The sequence below is a fragment of the Trifolium pratense genome, linkage group LG2, assembly GCF_020283565.1.
Source record: "Trifolium pratense cultivar HEN17-A07 linkage group LG2, ARS_RC_1.1, whole genome shotgun sequence".
Taxonomy (NCBI): Eukaryota; Viridiplantae; Streptophyta; class Magnoliopsida; order Fabales; family Fabaceae; genus Trifolium; species Trifolium pratense.
Window position 1 is genome coordinate 41842030 of NC_060060.1, and position 22379 is coordinate 41864408.

The following is a 22379-nucleotide window of genomic DNA, read 5'->3' on the forward strand; positions in this document are numbered from 1 at the left end:
GATAGGAGTGGTTAGTCACATCAACTAAGATTTTCAATGTGAAGATTGTTGGTGCTGGTTAATATCGAAACACTTTGAAAAAAAATGGAGTAAAATCTAATTCTTTGTTACATGATATACTAATCGGGAATATCTTAAGCTTGTATTTGACCATTTTCTTTTTTCTTACACTCTTATCTTAAAATATTGTGAGACATAATCAAGGTATTGCTTTCAAGAGCGTGGATGTACTAAGGGTCGTGGGGTTTGTTTGAGAGAAACAATCATGATTAGACAACAATCATGATTTTACACACATGAATGAATTGAGTTCACAACAAAATAATAGGAATTTCGAGGCTGTATGGTTGAAAGATAACTTATAAGAATTGATCGGTAGTATTTATACTTGAGTAATTCTTAATGTTTTTTTTTTTTACAGTAGTAATTCTTAATGTTATACTGTATTTAACTAAAAGACGAGTTGCATATAATAAAGTCAAAAACACAAAACAGGAATAAGACATATGAAAGCAATGTCAAACACCAAATATATTTGCATTATAGCACTCATTTGATTAAAGATAACGTTGAGATATATGCTTTTATTCTGTGTTAATTACCATCCTTCATCTTGTCAAATTAAAGGCCATTCAGCCATTCTAATCTTCTAAGTGTATAATTAGAATAAGACTATGGAGATCCACGTAGGATACAGGGGATCTAATCTTGCAACTATAAATCAAGTGCCAAGATATGGAGACCCCACACAACAAGGTCAATGGCTTCCACACATTATGTTTTTTATGCACTATAAATAGACCTTGGACATGTAAACCCCTTCAATTCATTCATATAAGCAAGGTCAATACAAAATATAGAGAAATGTGAATCAATCAATTAAGGCATTGGTTGTTTACTCTCCCTCAAAGGCTTCTTGCCTAGTAGACCATGCATGGTATTGTCTTCACATTGTATGAGGCAAGAGGTCTCTGACGAGAGTAAACAAACTGTACCTTCAGCTCTTTTTGATGATAATTTTTATTTTATTTTCAGTTATGGTGTAGCATTGGAATTTTCTACTCAGTGTGACCCGTTAGTAGCAATTATTGTTCACTCTCCCTCAAAGACTTCCATAATTTCTTCCGTAAAGAAGTCACTTTGGAAGTTTTTGGAGAGAGTTGATAATGTTTGTTACTTCTATATTATTTGTTGGTTTCTCTTAACTTTCCTTTTCCCTTTGATTTTTTTTGCTAATTAAGCATTGTTTTTAAGATTTTGCTCAACAAAATTCAAACCAATTTCATCAAAGAACTATTCATGCATAAAAGTTTTTGTAAACTTATTCTAACTCTCGCTTTTTAAAGATGAGGAATTCAACCTATCAATATTACTAGACTTATGTTCAATTTAATAATATTTCTTTGCATAAAATTACACCGATTATTTGCATAAATGGATTCTCTTCTCTATATAGGTACATGATTGATTTTGATCTTTTCATTTTTTTTGGAAGGTTCAAATCACAAAATTTTGTTTTTACTATCAATTGTTTAATCTATTTTCAGTGACTCAAATTTACTTGACTATATGAATTTAAGATTCCTAACCTGCATGAAATTAGAGTCCAAGGTTTGCTAGAAATTACACATCTTTATATAATGCACAAAAGTGTTTGTGCACAAATAACACTAACATGTATGTCTGTTCTTAAAATAAAAAACATCTTATTGAGTCATTGTGGCATTGTCTTTTGAATGGAGGGGAAATGCTTATTGAGAATATAACCCAGCTTTTTTTTATAGCTTATGCAAATAGCGTATGCAATTTTTATATATTATTATAAGTTTGTCAAGGTAGTTTATGATAAAATAGTTTATAAAATTACAATTTTCAATAGTGTGAACTTATAAAATAGCATAAAACCTAATTTATATTGCATAAGTTGTTTGCATAAGCTCTAAAAAAAGTTGGGTCAAACGAGCCCTCGTTGAATAAAAATCGAACCGTATAGATTTTAAGCTAGATATTTTTTATTTTAAAACAAATTAAAAAAATTACATTAAAATCTAAATCATTTAATCTTAATCAAACAATCTCCATGTACCGAATACGTGAATGAACTCAAAGAATCTTGATTTGGCCACACACAACATTTGTTTTTGGCTTTCAGTCAAATGGTGGGTTTCCCTTATTACCCGTCATTGGTTCAATTTCTCCATCCATCTTCCGTTCTTTGCTGCTCAACTCACCATACCCTACCCCTAAATAGCATTCTTTCTCTTTTCCTTACCTCTATATCCACGTTATAATTCACCATATATACCTTCATATCTATTAATTCCATTTTCAAATTTGTTACTTGCTCAACAATCCACCATGGCTAGAAACATTGCTTCTCTAAATATCATTATCACATGCTTCCTTATATTTTTTTGTACCTTCTCATACTCCGTCCGTACACCCTTCGATTCATCCGACATTAATAATGTCAATGTCAATGTCAACGACGTTGACATTGACCGCAACAACCATGATGCATCATTTCCTATGTCCGTTAAAAATCCTCTTGACGAAAACTCCATTTTCCTCCCTAGCGAAAATCTCCCCGAACCTGATTCTGAACCCGAAACACTAATCCAATATGAACCTGAAGAAACCAATCATGAATCTAAAATTGATGCACCAACAACGAGGACCACAACAACGGAAGCAGAAAAGGAAGTTAAACCTCTTCCTTTAACTGTCTTCCGTGTTGGTCCAATTGACCATTCACATATTCATCGACGTCCAACTTTCCGACATCCGGTCCACCACCGTTGCCATCATGCTCATCATCAATACAAGATGTGGAACAATCACCAAATCCCTCACCATACTAAAGATATGGTTATAACGAAAATCAACGAGGAAGTCCAAGGTGGGGAATTTGATACGGTGGCACGTGGTGGAGCGCGGCGGATTCCATCAGATTGGATGAGATATGAAGATGATATTAATGAAATGTTCTCGCGCGAACGTAGCAAGGGAATGGAGAATAGTGAGTTGTTGAAGAAGATTTATGAACGTTACAACCAACGCCGCCGAGAATATTCCGAAGCTGAGATGAAAGACAAAAATGGGCCAACGTTTGTCAAAAGGATCCGCAAGTTTTTGAATGGCCTCTAGATTTCATGTGACATATATAGTGTTCATCTTGAAGCATTAAGTGATTTTGATTTAATTTTTGTTTTTGTTTTTTTTAAATCATGTATATGTTATATACAATAAGTGGTATAGATATAGATAGAGATATGTGTATTATATGCATTTGATGTTAGATATTAAACATGAATGCATGTCTTTAATAATACCTTGCAGATTGAAGGTTGGATATATGCAATGCTATTGTAATTCTAGATTCAAAGGCTTCTGAAAATGTTAACTATATATATATTGTGTGTTAAGAAGTCTCATATCAGATGTGAGTTGGCTCGGACAAGAGTTTATAAGTAAGAGACACTCCTCTTCTTACAAGTCAGTTTTGTAGGGTTGAGTTAAGTCCAACATCCAATTCTAACATACTGCTAATGCGATTGCAGACACCAACTTAAAATCATGAAACAGACTAATAATTTGATAAATCCTAACGGTGCATCAAAATTTACTACGTCCGTCGTAGAATCCCCATTATTGAAAATGAAGAAATAAAACTACAAGTGGTGTACTCATGATAAAGGTGAGTGCTAATAGCAACCCATTTGATGACATTCATTGGAGGCCCATTTGATGCCAAAAGAAACTAATCTCAAATTTGATGTCCTGTCCTCCACACCCTCTTCACTTTCTATCTCATCGATCAAATTATATATTGTTCTCTCTTGTCTCATCCAAGTTAAATCCAATTGCAATTAAGCGATAATTTGAAATTAATGCTGTACTAATTTGTTCTTGTTCTAGTACTGTTACTACTGTACTTGTGGTGTCCCAAATGAAATGATTGAAATCTATGTGAAGATTTTAATCCTACCACAATGTCAACCCTTTCACACACATGTTAAGGCATTGTACGTAAACCAGAAGAGAAAGATTCTCTAGAGTAGTTGGCTAATTATTTACATAATTAATAGGAGGAGAGGATGCACTGCAAGGGTAGAAAGGAAGTCAACCCTCTTGGTTTAGTTAATGATGTTTTTTTGTTTGTCAAATAGTCTATCGATCAGAATTTCACTCTAAGATGAATAAGTGAAGAATTTCATATTTAAACTCCGACTCTTGCATATTATAATGTTTTTATCAACTAAATTACATTTACCAAGAATGGTTGATGGTCTTGTTAATAGTAAGCCTATTGGCTTAATTGAAGCTTTTAATGTTAAAATAGGCTTGCAAGCCTAATTACGTCTTAAAAATCTACCTTAAAAATAGTTTATGGCATGTAATAGATCATAATTAAACTTGGATCTTAAATTTAAAAAAATAGAAGACTAAACTTTAATATAATTTTGGGTATATGGGTGTGAGTGTGAGACTGTCTTGCCAACACAGTACTATACTAGTACAATTCAGCTGGTTTTAATTTATTTACTATGTCACTAACTTAATTTCTTCTGCAATAGTTTCATGTAGAATCAGTGCACTGCATAGAGACCAAACATCACCTCTTGTTTTAATTAGTTGACTTCTATGAAATATCTTTAACAATTACCAAAAAGAAAGTTGGGAGTCAAGAGGTGCCAATTTAGTTGGAACGTTTTAATTTGTTCGTATGTATTTCTAAAAAAACATAACAAAGTGCCAAAATGTATTTTTAAAAAAACAGCACTCAACCCCAAAGAAAAGAGACTGCATGTTGTGATGGTGATTGATTAAGTGCTGTTTTTCTATACTTTAAAACAAATCATAATGAATACCTTCGCATACAATTAAGAGTCCCAAATTAAGTACCATATGAAAAGTATGTAATTATCCTAAATTTTAATAGACTAAATTTACTAATTTGTCTGTAAATACAATTCAGATGATAAAAGATATGATGGAGCACACGATTAAAGCCATAAAATATCTTTTCTTCGCACTTAGATTGTATGAATTTTGCCGCTAGATTGTTTAAAATAAATAAAAAATGATTACTAATACTTAGATACAAATCAGAACCAGGTTTATAATACTTAATTATAGAATATGAGAATTAGGCTGTAGATAAAAGACACTGAAGAGATATTATTATAACCAAGAGATATTAGTATAACTTTTTTTTATCACAACAACTGCCATAGGAAAATATCCTGAAAGCCTTTGAGCAAAAAAAAGAGCAAAGCTGAAATGACAGTCACAGCAATTCTAACCCTTTCACTATTTCTCACATACTAACTACACCTAAATACATAACACACTCACTCATAAATAAAACCATAAAATTAACACTAATTTCCATTTACACTAACTAGATAATAATGCAAAGATAATGTTACTCTCTCCGTTACTATATATATAAGCAAAAGACAGGTCAACAAAAGATGACGTATTGGTCTAAATTTTGTACCAGTACATCAACTTTTGTCGACCTGGTATAAGACCACATGGAGTATTATATTTATTTATTTATTTATTTTTTCTAAACAGCAAGAACTTCCCAAATCAACTCAGGATCAAAAGATGGCATCCTTGCTAAGGCTAAGGAACAATCTTCAAACTCTGTTTCCTCTGTCACCATTGTCGAAACAGAATTCGGCGAATTTGAATTCTCCCCTTTCCAAACTCCATCTTCAGAAACAGTTGGTGAAAACAATTCATTCACCCAATCTTCATAAAAAATCGACGGTGACAAAGGTAATGAAGACGAAGATGATGAACAAGAAGACGAATTAATCTTCTCTGTTTCCTCTTTCTTATTATCACTCTCTAAATTCTTCTTCTTCATCTTCTTAGCAGCAATCTTTTTAGCTTTTTCCCTTTTCACCTTTTGACAAATAGCTTGAATTTTAGCATCAACAGAATTCTTCAAAGCATTCAATTTAGTAGAATCACCAAAACCCAACTTAGTTGGATCTTTCAAATTTGGAAAATTCAAACGTGCATATTCTCCTCTAAGCTTATAAGCTGCACGATCATAAGCATAAGCTGCAGCTTCAGCAGTTTCATAAGTTCCAAGCCAAACTCTCATTCTATTTTGAGGAAGTCGAATTTCAGCAACCCATTTTCCCCAGTGTCTCTGTCTCACTCCTCTGTATAACTTTTTCTTCAAATCCAAAGGGTTCAACAAAGAAGTTGAACTTGATATTGTTGAGTATAAAGATGGGTTTAGAGATTGATTTGAAAATGAAGATGGAACGAAGGAACTCGTTGATCGAGTTTCTTCATAGAATTTTTGAAGGATATCTCTTTGGCGAAGGTAGACAGAGGAACCTAATGGTTCAAAAATTGAAGAACCTAAGTAGTTGGTTGCTGCGGTGACGGAGGAGTTGTTTATTGAGGGAATATCCGAGAAAATTGAATCGAGTGTGTTTGTACTGCTCGATAAAATAAGATTTGATAGAGACGATCCAATATCGTCTCTATCTTGAAATTGTTGTATGTTTGTTCTGTTTTGTTTTCCGTCCATGATTTTTGGAAGGAAAAGAAATTAGTGTTGGAAGAAGGTTACTAAAAAAATTTGGTACCCCTTCTTTTTTTGAGTTAGTTAAGTTTAGAAGAAGAAGTTGAGAGAGAAAATGATGAAAATGTATGAATGTAAGTATGGTGTAAGTGATAGCATAGGTGGGTGCATTTATAGTTAGCAACAAGAAAGGTTGAGTTGCTTATGAGACAATGAATCCCACTCTCTATTCACACGCACAATTGGAAATTGTCTCAAATGTCTTTGTGGCTTGACTTAAATGACTAAAAGGTCCTCACCAATATTAGGCTATAATTCTTTTATGGAAGAATTTATATAGATAACTATAATTCTTTTATTAAGTTAACTTGTTTAAATATATGTTTTTCATGTACACTAGTTAAAAATCAAACTATAGATCAAATAAAAAAAACTCAAATATTTAAGTTTGTATCTTAGTTTTCTATCTCACAACCACTCCTTTTTTCTTTAACCCTAGTTTTCTCTTCTTCATCAAGGTAACACAATTTGAATGTGTATTATTTGATGTATTTCATCAATTTAAATGAATGTCATTTTAGAAAGGGAAAAAAAAATATCATAAGTTTGTAGTAAGCTATACTAAATTACTAATATTATATATAGGCATGTAGCTATGTGAACATAGCCAAAAATAAATAGATATGTTAACAATTAATGTTTAACTAATTCATAGTGTGAAAGTACTAGTAAATAGTAAGCTATATATAAATGGTACTATTTTGTATTATTAGGGTGGGGTAGAAAATTGAGAAGGAAATTAAGAGAGTAAAAACCCAATAATAAAAATAATTGATGAGAGGAGAGTAGTATTATTAAGATTTACTACTAATAAACCCTTAATTAAAACTAGAAAGAATTTAAGGATAGGTAATTGTCATCTCATGAGAGAATTTATTTAATAAAAAAGAAAAGGAAGCAAGAATTTTGATTGCATATGGATCCTTTTACTTTGGGGGTTAAGATTTGACTTTAACGCGTGGTCCATAATGAAGGGTCCATGTCTTCATTGTCTTGCTTTTCTGCTGCAATACATGATGAAGAAAGGGAAAGGCTACTTTTATAATTTATTGCAGTGATATGGTACAATACAATTACAACTACAACTGATGGGAAAGTGAGAAAAGCAGTGTTAATGGTCAAAACGTTTAGAGGAAAGTTTTTGTGTCTGTCCTTCATACGCGTCTTTTACATACTATTTCCGTCCTATTTTTTGTTCTAAATAAAACAAATTGTCCTTCTCTATATTTTCTCATGAGTAAGCTAAAAGGTTAATCACGCTCTGATCATATTGTTTTTAATTTCTTAGGAGATAGGAATATAAATCTTGATGATAAACTATGATTGTGCAATCATAGTGTGATTAGCTACTTGAATGATATAGTTATTAACTATGATTGGAGATGTCAAATAATGTTATGGAAATCAAAAGTTTATTGGATTTGGTAGGTTACTATAAAAAAGATTCATCGAAGGTTTCGTGAAACTTACATTGCCTTTGACTCGTTCAATGGAGAAAGATCAAATGTTCATATGAAATGCAAATTAGTACGAAGAAAGTTTTCAAAAATTGAATTAAAAAATTAGCAACAACGCCAATGTTAGTCTTACCAAATTCACCTAAGCATTTTATGGTTTACTATGACACTCTAAATAAGATTTAGGAGGTGTTATAATGTAAGATGGTGTAAGATTCTTATGTTGGGAGACACTAAACTTTAATTTTGATCCACCCTCACCGCGGTTTATACAAATTAGATGTAAATAGATAAGTTGACAAATTATTTTAGGATTGAAAATTCTAAAGTGAATTCCACACTCACTGCAAGTGTATCTACCAATGATATATCATTATAGAATAAAATTCTCTCAATTACTCTCGTTTGCTGGAGAAAAATAAAAAATGATTTAAAGATAATTTTAACATAATTTTAGCTTATGAATAACCAAATTAATTTGTGGTCTCTTTCTGCCACAAAATTGTCTCTATTTATAGAGGGACTCATGTTCTTTTATGAAGTATTTGTGGAAAAGTTAGCTCGATTGTATATTAAGAAGATTGTCAAAATTGCATGGAGTATTATATATCGAGTATTGTATTGGGCAAAGATCAAAGATTCACATCGAGATTTTAGAGAGGTTTTCAAGAAGTCGTAGGTACAAAATTAAGTATAAGTTCAAACTTATCGATCTTAGGTAAATATGGTCGATAAAAAAGAGCTATTAAATCATTTAGAGATATGTTATGAGCATGTGTTTTTGAAAGAGAGAAAAACAATGGGAAGAAGTGCATGTCTTTGATTGACATCACGTACAACAATAATTTTCATTTAAGCATTGGAGTGATCTCGTTAGAAATTTTGTATTAATAAAAGTGTAGATCAACTTCACTTTATTGGTTTAAATCATGAGATAACAATCTATTATATGTTGAGATTTTGTTTTTCCAATATGTAAGGAAAATAATTGTATTTTTGGTCTGTTAACTTTCACAAATTTATAATATTGGCACCGTAACTTTCATGATTGCACTTTTGCCCCTTAACTATAGCCTCAGTTGCAAAAGGTTGATCTTCCATTGATTTTGACCAAGTCAACGTCTACGTGGACAATGAGTCACTACTCACGTGTGCATTAACTTGTTGACATGATAGGTAAGTTACTATCCACATAGGCATTTGACTTAGTCAAAATTAGTGGAACCAACCTTTTACGAGACGAGTTAAAAATAAAGGGTTAAAAATATTATTATGAAAGTTAGAAGTAAAATTGCTAGTTTGTAAAATTAAGAACAAAAAGTGCAATTTAGCCAAAATAATTTCCTCTCTTCCATCTACAATTTTTGCATCAATGTGCATTGTCTTTATTTATTTTACTTGAAATTATCATGCCAAAACCTAAAGAAAAAGAAATTAGCTAAAGCTCAATGTCATAGTTACGTTTATGACAAAACTCAAAAGGTAATAATTAGTAGTATTACGTTCTTTCATTTTCTCTCTTTTTCATTTTCTCAAGCTTCCTTTTTATGTGATTCCAAAGATATTCATTGGAGGATAGACATTGATAAATATAAGCTTTTTGTGTTGACTTTGCAAGCTGCCAGCAAAAACAGCTATACGTGTCTATGCCAACTATCTTGAGATAGAAACATATACACCATTTAATGTGATTGTGATACTTTTAAACTATTTGCTGTTTTAGTTGTAGACATTAGAGATGAGAATTGGTCAATATCACAAAATAATTTCCCACAAAAAGAAAAAAGAAACAAGTCATATTTGTGTGCGAGTAATATATAGTGGCTCTATGAAGAAAACCACATGGGGGAGCAAGGTATTTACACCGATGGGTGCCAACCATAAAGTAACTTTTCAATTACTCTAGTACTTAATCAAGTAATGTAGTTTTTGACTCTTTCAACGTTAGTATAATACTAATAAGGAAAATGCTAAACAGTGCCCCCGGGGCACTAGTTAAGAATACAAATATAGAAGTTTTATCTCGTAAATTGTGCATTCAATGTTTTAATGATGTGAAAAGTTATTCTCTCTCATCATTAACTTTATCATTTGTTTCCTTTTTTAGTATGCTTAACTAGTGCCCCTGGGGCACTGTTTAGCATGACCCTACTAATAAAATGAGGAAATTAATTATTACTAGTAATATTTTAACCATTTACAGTTTATTATTATTTTTTAAAGGATTTATAATTTATTATTATATACTACTATTCTGGTCACAAATATAAATAAAAATATATGGTTTAAAAATTTGATGTATTTTATTAAAATTTGAAAATTGATGTTTTTTATAAAAAAAAATATATACTTAAAATTTGGGTTGGACCTAACTCAACTCAAAAGGCGATGATTGAATTGAGTTTTGTGCGTGGATATAAATTTTAGGTGACTCAGTTGCATAAATATGATAACAGATGACTGAATAGATTTTGGAGCAAGTTATGATTCATAGTTGGTTTATCAAAATATGTAGGAGGTGAGAAAGAAGAGTGTTAAGATCAATCTTTATTATTTTCTCTTGTTCTTTTTCTTATTTTATATATAATATAATTTTTTTGAACAATTTATATATAATATAATATTATTTGTCATTAAAAAAAACATAGTTTTTTTCTTTTGGGTGAAAATATAGTAAAGCTTGTAGACGCGAGACTGAAATTCGGAGCTGTATAGGGCATTAGGCCGTTTTCCCTTTGAATGTACAAGTTTATTTTAATTATTGAATTAATAAGTCTCGTTATTACTTATTGGATCAATATATCACATCACATTTGATTCAATAAAGAGACTTATTGATCCAATGATTACAACAAATTTGTATACACAGCTGAAAGACTTATTTTACTTGTACACCATAGACTTTTCCTATTAATATTATTCTTATATCGTCATTGGAATCACTCCCTCTCAATCGAAAACTTTTCAATTCATCTACATACACTTATATCATCGTTGGTTCATGCACAAGTCACAACATCAATAAACCACAACCATTGTAATTTTTTATACAAGAAGCCGATCAAACCTAACTCTAATAACACTGTTTAATTGTGAGGAGAGTACTATAGCGATCATGAGATTGAGTTAATAATGCCTAGTTTAGAAGAGCAAGAGGTTAGGCCACAATTATCCACCGTGATAAAAAGAGGTTAGAGATACATTATGATTGATGAAGAAGTGAGCAACTAAAACAAGAATGAATAGTAGCTTACTACCCATGAAAGTGGGGACAAGACAATAGTCACCAATCAATCAGTATGGTACATTAAAGACGTAAAGGTAGATGTGAAAAGGTATGGGGGATAATGGTAGGCCTTTTTTATTTTTTTCTTCAGAATTGTGGAGGACATTACTCGTGTCGTGAAAATAACCCTTCTCAGTATTTCCAAGGCCCAAAACCTTTCTCTTTATTTTCTTTTTCTGTGTAAACCCATGTGACCCACTCTACCTAATAGCAACAAGTGAGAGATGAGAAGAGAAAAATGAGATCCGTCCATATAAACACACAAACTTAGTCAACGGATAATCTTTTTAATTATTTTTATCAGATTTAATTAGTAAAATGATCCATTAAAAATATTTTTAGTTTTACATTGGTCCTTAAAGAAAAAAAATGTCTGAATAAGTCACTTAAAGAGAAAAAATGTCTGAATAGGTTCTTTAAAGACATATCCGTTAATCAGTTTGGTCCTATTCGGACATTTTTTTAGGACCAAACTGATTAACGGATATGTCTTTAAGGGACATATTCGGAACTTTTTTTTCTTTAAGGGACCTATTCAGACATTTTTTTTCTTTAAGGGACCAATCTTAAACCAAAAATATCTTTAAGAGATCATTTTACTAATTAGCCTTTTTATCATTATTATTTTTTTGTTAGGTACTCCGGTAGCTAAAAAATTTATTCTTAAAATGAATAAGTGAGATGTCTGAGGTTTGAAATCCGGCCTCCACATATAAAAATCAATATCTCTACCAACTGAGATAAACACACGAAAATATTTTTTATTATATATTATTACTACTATTCTCCATATGGAATTTCCGTACACGAATGGTGGTACTCGTAGCATTAGGATTCGCAAAGTATTTTTTATGAAGTTATTAATCCTCTTTTTTCTGATTAGTTTAACAAAAAATATTTTCCTTTTGAAGTTAGTAATGATAGAGGATGAGAGAAGGGCAATTATGTAAAAGCGTGAGAGTACTGTGAATGATTGAATGGGTCGTGGAGAAATAAGTAAATGAGAACAAATAAAGTTGTAACGCGTGGAGTTTATCTAGGTGGTAAGGGTAATAATGATTCTGAAAAAGGTATAATTTGGCAGTATATGAATATTTAATGTATTGCGTCAAAAAAAAAAAGAATATTTAATGTATAGTTTATTAAATGAATAAAAGCCAGATGGCAGTATAAGGCGGATAGATAATCGCGGCGTCGGTCCCCACATATTTGATTTTATACTCTCTTTTTCTGACGCGTGTCACCTTATCTTTAGCCTACCATGGAAAAAATAAGCCAATTTCTCGTGAACGTTTCTCTTTTCCTTTTAGGGCCAATCTTTATTTTTGACATATGGGAAGATATATGTTTATTAAACCACGGTAAGTTTTTCTGAAAATAAACTAACATCTATATTAAGAGGGTGAGATGAAAAGTTCAACCGATTAAGTTAGTTGAGTTAAGGGTTAAAGAGAAGGAGGTTCAGGATTCAAATCCTGATAAATGAGAAAAAACTAACATAACATTGTAATACTAACAACTAACATTGCTTATAAAAAAAATATTTTTATTAAGAACACAGGTTAATGTATCAAAGATAGTAATTTTTAATTGAAAATTATATTTGTTATTTTTTAAATTTTTTTTTACTAAAATAAAAAAATATTCATTCATTCAAATCGGTAGAGTACATCAAATTTAAGTACAAATTCAATACCGCTGAAAACGAAAATGATGACTTTGCGAACAAACTCACAACATTCAAGTTAATAACATAAAACAACATACTCATGCCTACAAATAATGTGATAAAATTAAAGTAACCGAAATACCTATGTCTTCGGATCTGTATCGTTGACAAACTTAATCACTGTGTGAATTAGTAGTTGATCTAAGTTGATCTATCGATTCAATCAAACAAACACCGCAACAAGACGGGAAAACAAAACCAAGACCAGATGTCAAACAATGTCACAATGAGACGATGAAAGCACACAAAAAAAACACAAAAGAAGGATCTAATTTATGTGAAAATCACTTATGTAGATTAAAACAAATGAAAATAAATGCACATGGGTGATTTCGAGTAAAAAAAACCAAATCACCCCCCCCCCCCCCCTTTCAATGAAAGAAGATGAAAAAACTTAAAGAAAAAAAAGAGTTTATCTATCTAAAAAAAATTAAGGTTGGCTTTTAAACATTCACATTCTTCATGTCTTAATAATTTTTTTTTTTTTTATCGTCAAATTTAAATAGTTAATGGACCTTTTTAAAGTCAAATCATCATAAATACTCGATCGGGCTTGATCAATGACTGAAACGATAGACTCGTATTCCTTAAATATGAATAAGTGAAATGTCGCAATTGCCTTGAAATTATGAAATTATGTAGCCTCCGCGCGCGAGGTGCAGGGTATTCTGCGCGAGGCGCAGCTGTGATATGTAGGTGGAGCTTTAGCTGTCGCCTCTTGCGCGAGGCGCAGCCTGCGCGAGCCTATTTATAGGTAGTGCTTTTCTGACTTTTTTAAGGTGATTTTAGGGTTTCTAAAGCCAACAAAAGACTAGGGTTTATTAGAGAACTTCTCTTGGGCATACTCTAGGGTTGGGGGTTGATTCATCACCTTGTAAACACTTATTGATTGAATCTCTTGGTCACAGGGAGAGATTCGAGAAAATTGTAGAATTTAGGAAAACTCTAAATTCATGCAACTCTTGTATTGAATATTTATAATCAAGCTTTTCATTGATAGTGGAACGAAGAGTGACTCTCTCCCCCAGAGTAGGTTGTTATAATTGAATTGTGTAAACAATTTATTCGCGTCTCTTATCGTTTTTGGTAGTTCTAGATTTTGTTGATTTATTGTTTATTCTCATAAGTTGTTTGATTGCTTCGATTCATTTGTCTCACACATCAAAAATTTTATTAGTTATGATTTTCGATCCGAATTCACAACATTAAAAATATGAGTTTCAAATTCCGACTGCTATGTTGATATGTTTAATAGCTATCACCTCAACTATATATGTCAGACAAGGAAAACAAATCTTTCTATAATATAATAACCAAGTCAACAATCAAAATGCAACCTAACACAATCTTTGAAAAACAAATATTATATATTATGTAAAATAACAATAATTTATTGAATTAAATAATCTTATTAATTATTGAGAAACCAATTATTTGTGTAATAGAAAAATAGAATTATTGATAGATTTGATTCTGTTTTGAAATAGAGGAGTGATTTGTCTGATATGAAAAGAAACGAAAGCTGCATATCCTCCTCCAATTTAGTTGGGGAGGGGAATTTCAAAATGTTGGTGCCGTTAGGAAAGTGAAAGCATGGCACGTCGAAGGTAAAGGATAAGAAAAATAAATGGCATTGTAATTGTAATTAATTGTAATGATGATAAGGGCCTTAGAAATCAAATAAACAAAAAATATAAGAGCCGTGAGTGAGTCCCTCACATGGACAGGACAATATTAATTGGATAGATAGGTCCCATATTATAAGACATTTCGGGACAGAGTAGGTGACTTCAATCCAAGGTCCCCCCTCCACACTAATATGTTCTTGTTGCCACTCTTCTTTGATTGGTATTACGAATGCATATACATCACTGTTTCATAGAATATACAGTATATAGAATCATATTTTATTTTTATAATTATACATATATGCATTTAAATATTTGCTAAGTATATACAACTTAATTGGTAGATATAAATTAATAAACTGAATTCCTCTCCCAACATTTTATGGTACATATTGTATTTCTCAAAGATTATTGGATTATGAGTATACCGTTTTTTTGTTTACAATGTTGTCGATGAAAACCGATCACAAATCTTATATATTGATGCTAACGTTGACAAGACATTTTAGATTAGGTACCGGTTAGGAAAATGTTACTGTGATAAATGTAAGTTGAGTTAATTCTTACGGTTTAGAAAAATGCAGGTTGAATACTTTATAAGTGTGAGGATCCGATTTTGGATAAATGTGTGGTGTTCAATTCACGTGCATGATATTTTGATCCTAATATGGATGATCTCCCGACTGTCACTCGTTACCCGACAAACGTTCCAATATGTTTTGTCATAGTATTTGGAGTACCTTGTAAGTTGATAAAAAACTTGTTTCACACCCTTTTTCTTTTAGAAAATTCGTTTTATCCTTATTAAAAGTTGGTTTTTCATGGTGAAATGAGTTAATCCATGTTCTATGTCTCATTGATTTCTAATGGAGATTAATCACCCATAGGCGAAAGTAAAACTTTCGTATTTAACTAATCGTTAGTTGGTTTAGTGGTGATTGACACTGAATTTGGTAGGGGGATTACGGTTTGATCCCCGCAACTGCGATCAGGAGAGGACTGAAACCACTTGATGTCAAAACTAGAAGAAAAAAAAAACTTTCATACTTATAAGATAATAATAAAAATTATACCCTGATTGGCTGATTGTTATCTATATAGTAGCATTCAATTTGTTATGGTATGAAGAAAGGCAAAAACTCTTACCAATTCAAAACAGCTGATTGTGATTATACAACAGTACATGGGATTAAGTTGACATTTTGATTAGACATAATGTATATAGGATTAAGTTGACCATGCAAGCCATAATTGGTCTCGAATTTATTCTTCTCTCAACTAAATAAGACTCATTCTTCTCAAGCAGAAATTAACACTTAACAAGATGTGTGTATCGACAAGTTGATATATAACTAATGAGTGGACCTTGGCGGTTTGACCTATGTCTCACGAGTTTCATCATTTTTTGAATCAATGAGCTGTGTTTCTACTCATTGGTCTCCTTACCGAATTTCTTCTTGAACATTTTTTCTAAAATGATATGTTTCTAAACTTAGTCCAAAGTCGGTTTGACAAATTGGGCTTGTACGGTTATCATCATTTTCTAGTTCTTATTGTTATAATTATATTAATTGAATGATCATTTTTATTTTTGTCGACCTACTTTCTGATTTTAGTAAATAGCATTAAAATGTTTTTTATCAAATAATTAAACACAAAAATACTTAAAGTAAATAATTTTTAAAGATACTAAAATTAGGTTTAGAGTTGTCAGGTGGAGCTGATCCCTACGGGAATTGCCCCATTTGGAGCTCCGAAAATAACGATTTTATCCTTGTGGGGATGGGGATGGAGACAAAAATCCTCCCGCTGGCACTTCAGGGCGGGGATCGGGGACGAAATATCTGTCCCCGCGGATTCCCCGAATCCGTCCATATATACACTATATTATTATTATTATTATTATTATTATTATTATTATTATTATTATATTATATATCAAATGTTGAATTTTTTTATAAAAAAAAATGTAACTGAGGAGTCATCTAATTTGGTTGGATATTTACCAATTACCAATATTTTTGAGATATTTTGGTCATGAATTTTTGTATGATTATGCATACCTTGCTATGGAATATTTTGGCCGTTAGATTTTGTATGATTATTAATAGCCAAATGTTTTTGCAATGTTTTTTGGTTATGAATACATTATGTGTTGTTTTTATTTTTTTAAAAAGAAAGACGCAAAATATTTGTTTTTTTTTAACAAGATAGAAAAAATAACGTCATCTATTGTCATAAGTTGATAGAAAAATATAGAAATTTTGTTAATATTTTATATCCGTGGATTTTGGCAGAAATCGTGGGGATCTGTGGGGATGGAGATGGAGACAAATATTTTTCCGTAGGGACGGGGTGGAGGCAAAATCTCCCCCGCATGCGCTTTGGGGCGGGGAACGGAGAAGTTTCCCCCGCATATTCCCTGTCCCGTTGACATCCCTAATTAGGTTTGCTTTCATTTATTTTTCGTTTTAATTTTCAGTTAATATAAGTTTATCGGAAATAAATTGAGTATCAGTGTGTGTCTTAGAGATTCTTCTTGTGCCTTTGTTATTGCTAAAATGGAGTGGTTTTCGCCAAAATGTGACGTTCTTGTCAGTGAAAACACTTGGCCTCCTTTCCGCTCTTAATTGGGTTTATGAACTTAATTTAGGATCAATTGATTTTGAATCAGGCTCTAAAATTTTGGGCCCTAAAATTATAGTTATATATCGACAATTTTCACCAAATTAAATATTATATATATTAGGAGGATCAATGCAATTCCTAGCATTTTTTTTCTTCATAATTTTAGTTCTAGCAAGTTCAACTAAATTGAAACTGATAAAAGAATTTACAAAATCTAGGAATAACATATAACTCTTTTTTATGCTATAGGTATTATATGTTAGTAATAATAATTAATTTAATATTATATGTTGTGATCATATTGCATCCCCATATCGGGACAGGCTGACTTTTGGAGCTTGAACAAGTCATATGACCCAACGCAACGCCGACTTCACGTGCTTTGTTTCTTCTCGTAATCGATTACTTCCTAACCGTAGTTGCAGCCAGATAATAATCCAATTTCAGTTCTAAAGTAATCTCACTACTTTGGTTTCTAAGCTTTTTTTTTTTTTTTTACAAGTGGTTTCTAAGCTATTAGAATCTACTACAACCAACTTAGATTCTTTAATCATTTTATTTTTATTCGATTTTCGGCCAGTACGTATAGATATTTGTTCGAGAGAAATTAATATCTTAAATGAATTTCATTTATTTTGAGATGATTAATCTTTGCAGTTACGTACGGAAGAAACTTTTAATTAAACAAATGAAATATATATTCACTTATCTAATTATTAGGTTCGTTTGGTTAACTCTCCAATTAAGATTACTGTTAATAATTTTTAAACTAATGAAAATACATTAATTTAGTCTATAAGCTATAATGAAAAAACAATCGATTAAATGTATCTTCTCTGTCTTTAATCCGCAAGACCTCGTCTTAAAATCAAATAGTGAACAAAATAGTTTAGGGATAAAAAGACTGTTTAATCTTTTTTTTTTAGTCAAGTAGTCTAATTGCTGTAATTTCACTTTTTAAGGTGAAATAGTAGGAGTATTAGAGTTCGAACCTCAGTTCCTACATTTTACATGCAATGTTCCAACCAACTGAGCTATGTTGGACAAATGACCGTTTATTTTTATTTTTTTAAGGAAACCGAAATTGGGGAAGAGGTATCTAACAAAAAAAAAAGAACATTTAAGGACTAATTAGTTATTCTTTTGATAGTTTAAGGGTTAAATTGATTTATTAATTATATAATTAGGGAATACTAACTGTCACCTTAATTAATAGAGAGTTAGAATTTTGGATTGACTTATTTTTAGGCTTATATAAATAAATAAACATTTATATATTATTATAAGTTGTCAGGGTAATTTATAAAAAAAAATTATAAATTAACACAAAAGTTTATTTATTTGCATAAATTATTTTCATAAGTTAAAAAATAAGTCAATCCAAAATTGTGTTAATTTATGAAAATAATGTATGTACTCCCTTTGTCTCATATTATAAGCAAAAAAAAAAAAACTTTTTCTTATCCTAAATTATAAGAAAAAACAACTAACTTTTATAATTTCATTTTATTTTCCCAATTTGTAATTAACCAATAAAAATAATTATTTTTATTGGAATCATGCTAACAACAAAGCAGCAAAAAGGACGATGCAAGCACAGTCAGACCAACAGCTTCATTGGCAACCACTACCGCTGACTGAATATCCGAAGTCTAAAATAGATGGTGCAGTATTCGCACAGGAGAACAAGGTGAGCATTAGAGCATGTCTCAGAGATGAGTCAGGAAGCTTTGTTGCTGTGCATTCTCTTGGCATCACAGCGGTATGTATACGGCAGTTGAGACAGAGGAGTGAGGACTTTACAAAGGCCTTGAGTGAATGACTTTGTTGGGCTATAATAAAGTAGTATTTGAATTGGATTGTAAAATGGTAGTGGATGATGTGCACATGGACAAGCCAAATCGTTCAGAGTACGGTTTTCTTATTGTTAATTGTAGAACCGTACTTTCTAGGTACCCCGACTTTGTAGTCGTTTTTGCTAAGTGTCAAGCGAATAGTAGCGCTCATGCTCCCGCAAAGGCAGCCTTATCTCATGCTTCACGCATTACTTTTGATGACATTCCTCATTGTATTGCTACTATTATTTTGAATGAAATGCGTTAAGTTTGCTTGCGTAAAAAAAAATATTTTTTACAACTTCACATTAAACTTATTCCAAGGAAAACATAAAAGTCATACTTCAAATTATTTTACTTTTATTAATAAGTTGATTTTTTTTCTTACCGATTGTTTTGTTAAATTCAACCTCATTTCAGTTTGTATATCTACATTTTGAAATGGAAAAATAATGAGTAGATGTAAAGCACAAGACAACATAGTAATTGAGGACATGAGAAGTTTGATCACCAGATTGATTGCATGAGTCTCATGGTTGTCTGGGCAGAGTAAAGGTAACATGTCTCCTTGTGGGGCAAACTTTGTATATCTGATTGCATGGTAAATTCTAATATGGACCATTTTATTAAGTGGTTCATGGTGGACCAGTCATGAATAATATTATAACGAATACGAATTTTACAAAATCCACCGTTGGATTGAAAGTTTATATCATATAGATCATCCATAGAAAAATTTAGAAAAATTGAAAAATCATTTGATATGTTATTGAGACACATCAAGATTAACGGTTTATTAAATAACGTAAATCTTGATGGGTCTCAATAACTGTTGGAACAAAGTTCACATTGGTGTGTGAATTAAAAATAAAATTAAGTCTCACATTTATTTATTTAATTGTGATTTATTTTCCCATTTTGTAACTGTTAATTTATGGGAGAATAACTCTAATTTATAGCTACATAAAATAGAGACCCTTTTATATATGCTCAGCCGCTGCTACTCAATTAACAAGAGATAGATCACATATAACCAAAAAAGATAAAAAAAAAGGGGGTTTTTACGTTTGATAGAAGATGGTCATGCTTCTAAGTTTTATTTTTTCAAGCAAAAGTCAATTGCAAAAGGCTGCTGCACTTGAGGTTCTCATACTTGGTAATGGTAACCCATCTTATAAATTTGTATGAGAATGTGGAATATCACAACATGAATGCGGTAAGATATGTTTATTTACTTATATATCTTTATAATCTTTGCCGGGAGTGAATGTTCTTGTTCAATTTTCTTCATGAAAATATTTGAATACAATGATATACTAGTGTCATGTGTGTTTCATCATGTCTATTTGATTAATTCATTTATCACCATGCTGCTGAGATGGATATAGTTAAAATGATTGCTCATGTGATGAATTTTGAGATATATATATATATATATATATATATATATATATATTCATGATATAAAGTGGAGATTTGATATATGCTAGTTTGTTTTTTCTCTATATTCATTCCAAGCCAATTTTATTTAAGTTCTAGGATTATGAGATGATCTGAATATGAATATTTGCTTGTAATTGTTTTTTCATCTTAAGAGAATTAAGGAATTCTTTGAATTTTATTTGACTAATACTCTTTACAGTATTGTTTTTAAAGAACAAGAATAATATAATTAAGACTTTGATTTCTTTATTTGATTATGTAAAATTAGAAAGATTTGTATCATGTTTTGTTCCTAATTGTTTATAGAAAAACAATGTTTATTCTATGTATTATTATGTGATACTAATAATATTATTATTAGTGTTAATTTGTTTAAGAGTGATCAAAGTATCACTAGTTCCTTCAAATAAAGAATGGTCTTAGTATCATAATCCCTTTGATTTAAAATTGGTCTTAGTACCATATTGGAATGATCTTAGTGTCATTATATTGATTGATATTGTAGTATCATCAATACATGTGGTATTGTAGTACCACATGTGGTATCGTAGTACCGTTGATTCATAGATTGATGTCGTAGCATCAATTTGAGTGGTATTGTAGTACCACTGAATCACCGATGAATCATAGATTGATGTTGTAGCATCAATTCGAGTGGTATTGTAGTACCATTCAAGAAGGTGTATTCTTTGACCGATTTCTACCGTGCAGTAGCATATCGGTATACAGTTGTAACTGGGCTGTTTTATCCTGGGGACGGCGTGGTTGATAGTCTGCTTGCACAATTTTGGGCAGTGCCACGAAACGTCTTAAAGAGAGCGACCTAGTCCGCGACTCAACCCAGTAATCTTTTCGGTGGCTGTAAAAATTATTTTTTAACTGTTTTTTAAATCCGAATACAACAATAACATATCAAATAATTTTCAAAAAATTTTAAAAAATTTATGGATGATCTATACGATATAAACTTTCAATCCAACAGTGAATTTCGTAAAATTCATATTCGGTAAATCACTTGTCTACGGTGGACCACTTGTGAAGGTGGTCCACCGTAGCATTAGCCCTGATTGCATTAGTCCCATGTGCAAAAATTGTATTATCCTAGTACTATTAGAAAAGAGAAAATATGTTTTATTCCTTCGAGATATCCTATTCTAAACTGAAGTGAGATGAATTAAGTCAACCTAGAAATAAAAATGACTTATCCACCATTTCATATTCCCACGTTGAAGACATAAACAACAAGGTTTAGCATTGCTTCGCAAAAATTTCTTGATCTGCCACTGTAATTAAGTAGCTTCACTCCAATAAAAGATTGAGTTTGTGTTTGGAGTTTGAGATTTAGATATTCTTAGACATTGGGGTTGAGAATTTGAGGTTTGAGATTTAGGATTTAGAAGTTAAAGTTTCAGGATTGAAATTTACCATTTAGGGTTTGGGGTTGGGATGTATTTTAGGTCCAGGTTTTGGGATTTAGGGTAATGAGTTTTGGGTTTTGACTTAGGGGTTTTAATTTATAGTTTGGGGTTTACTATTTAAAATTTTGGTTTAGGGTTTAAAGTTAGGGACGGGCTTTGTGTTCAGGGTTTGGAGTTTGAGGTTTGGAATTTTGGGTTTTGTGTTCAGGGTAGTGCGCTATTTGGGGTTTAAGGTTTAGATATATGGTTTGGGTTTCGAGTGCGGGTTTAAGATTTGAGGTTTAGGGTTTAAGACCTTTACCATAAAAATATTCGTATGAATAAGAGATAGAGATCGAT

The 22379-nt window shown here is 31.3% G+C and overlaps 1 protein-coding gene across 1 annotated transcript; it reads right to left on the reverse strand.

Annotated features, from left to right (window-relative positions):
- Positions 1-5181: 5181 nt before the first annotated feature.
- Positions 5182-6750, reverse strand: LOC123909657 (ethylene-responsive transcription factor ERF061). The gene has a single exon (XM_045960532.1). It carries the CDS (start codon positions 6560-6562, stop codon positions 5576-5578), a length of 987 nt encoding a protein of 328 aa, XP_045816488.1. The 5' UTR covers positions 6563-6750; the 3' UTR covers positions 5182-5575.
- Positions 6751-22379: the final 15629 nt, after the last annotated feature.

Coding starts and splice junctions, on each gene's coding strand:
- LOC123909657 (XM_045960532.1), bottom strand. CDS start 6,562: ATGGACGGAAAACAAAACAGAACAAACATACAACAATTTCAAGATAGA.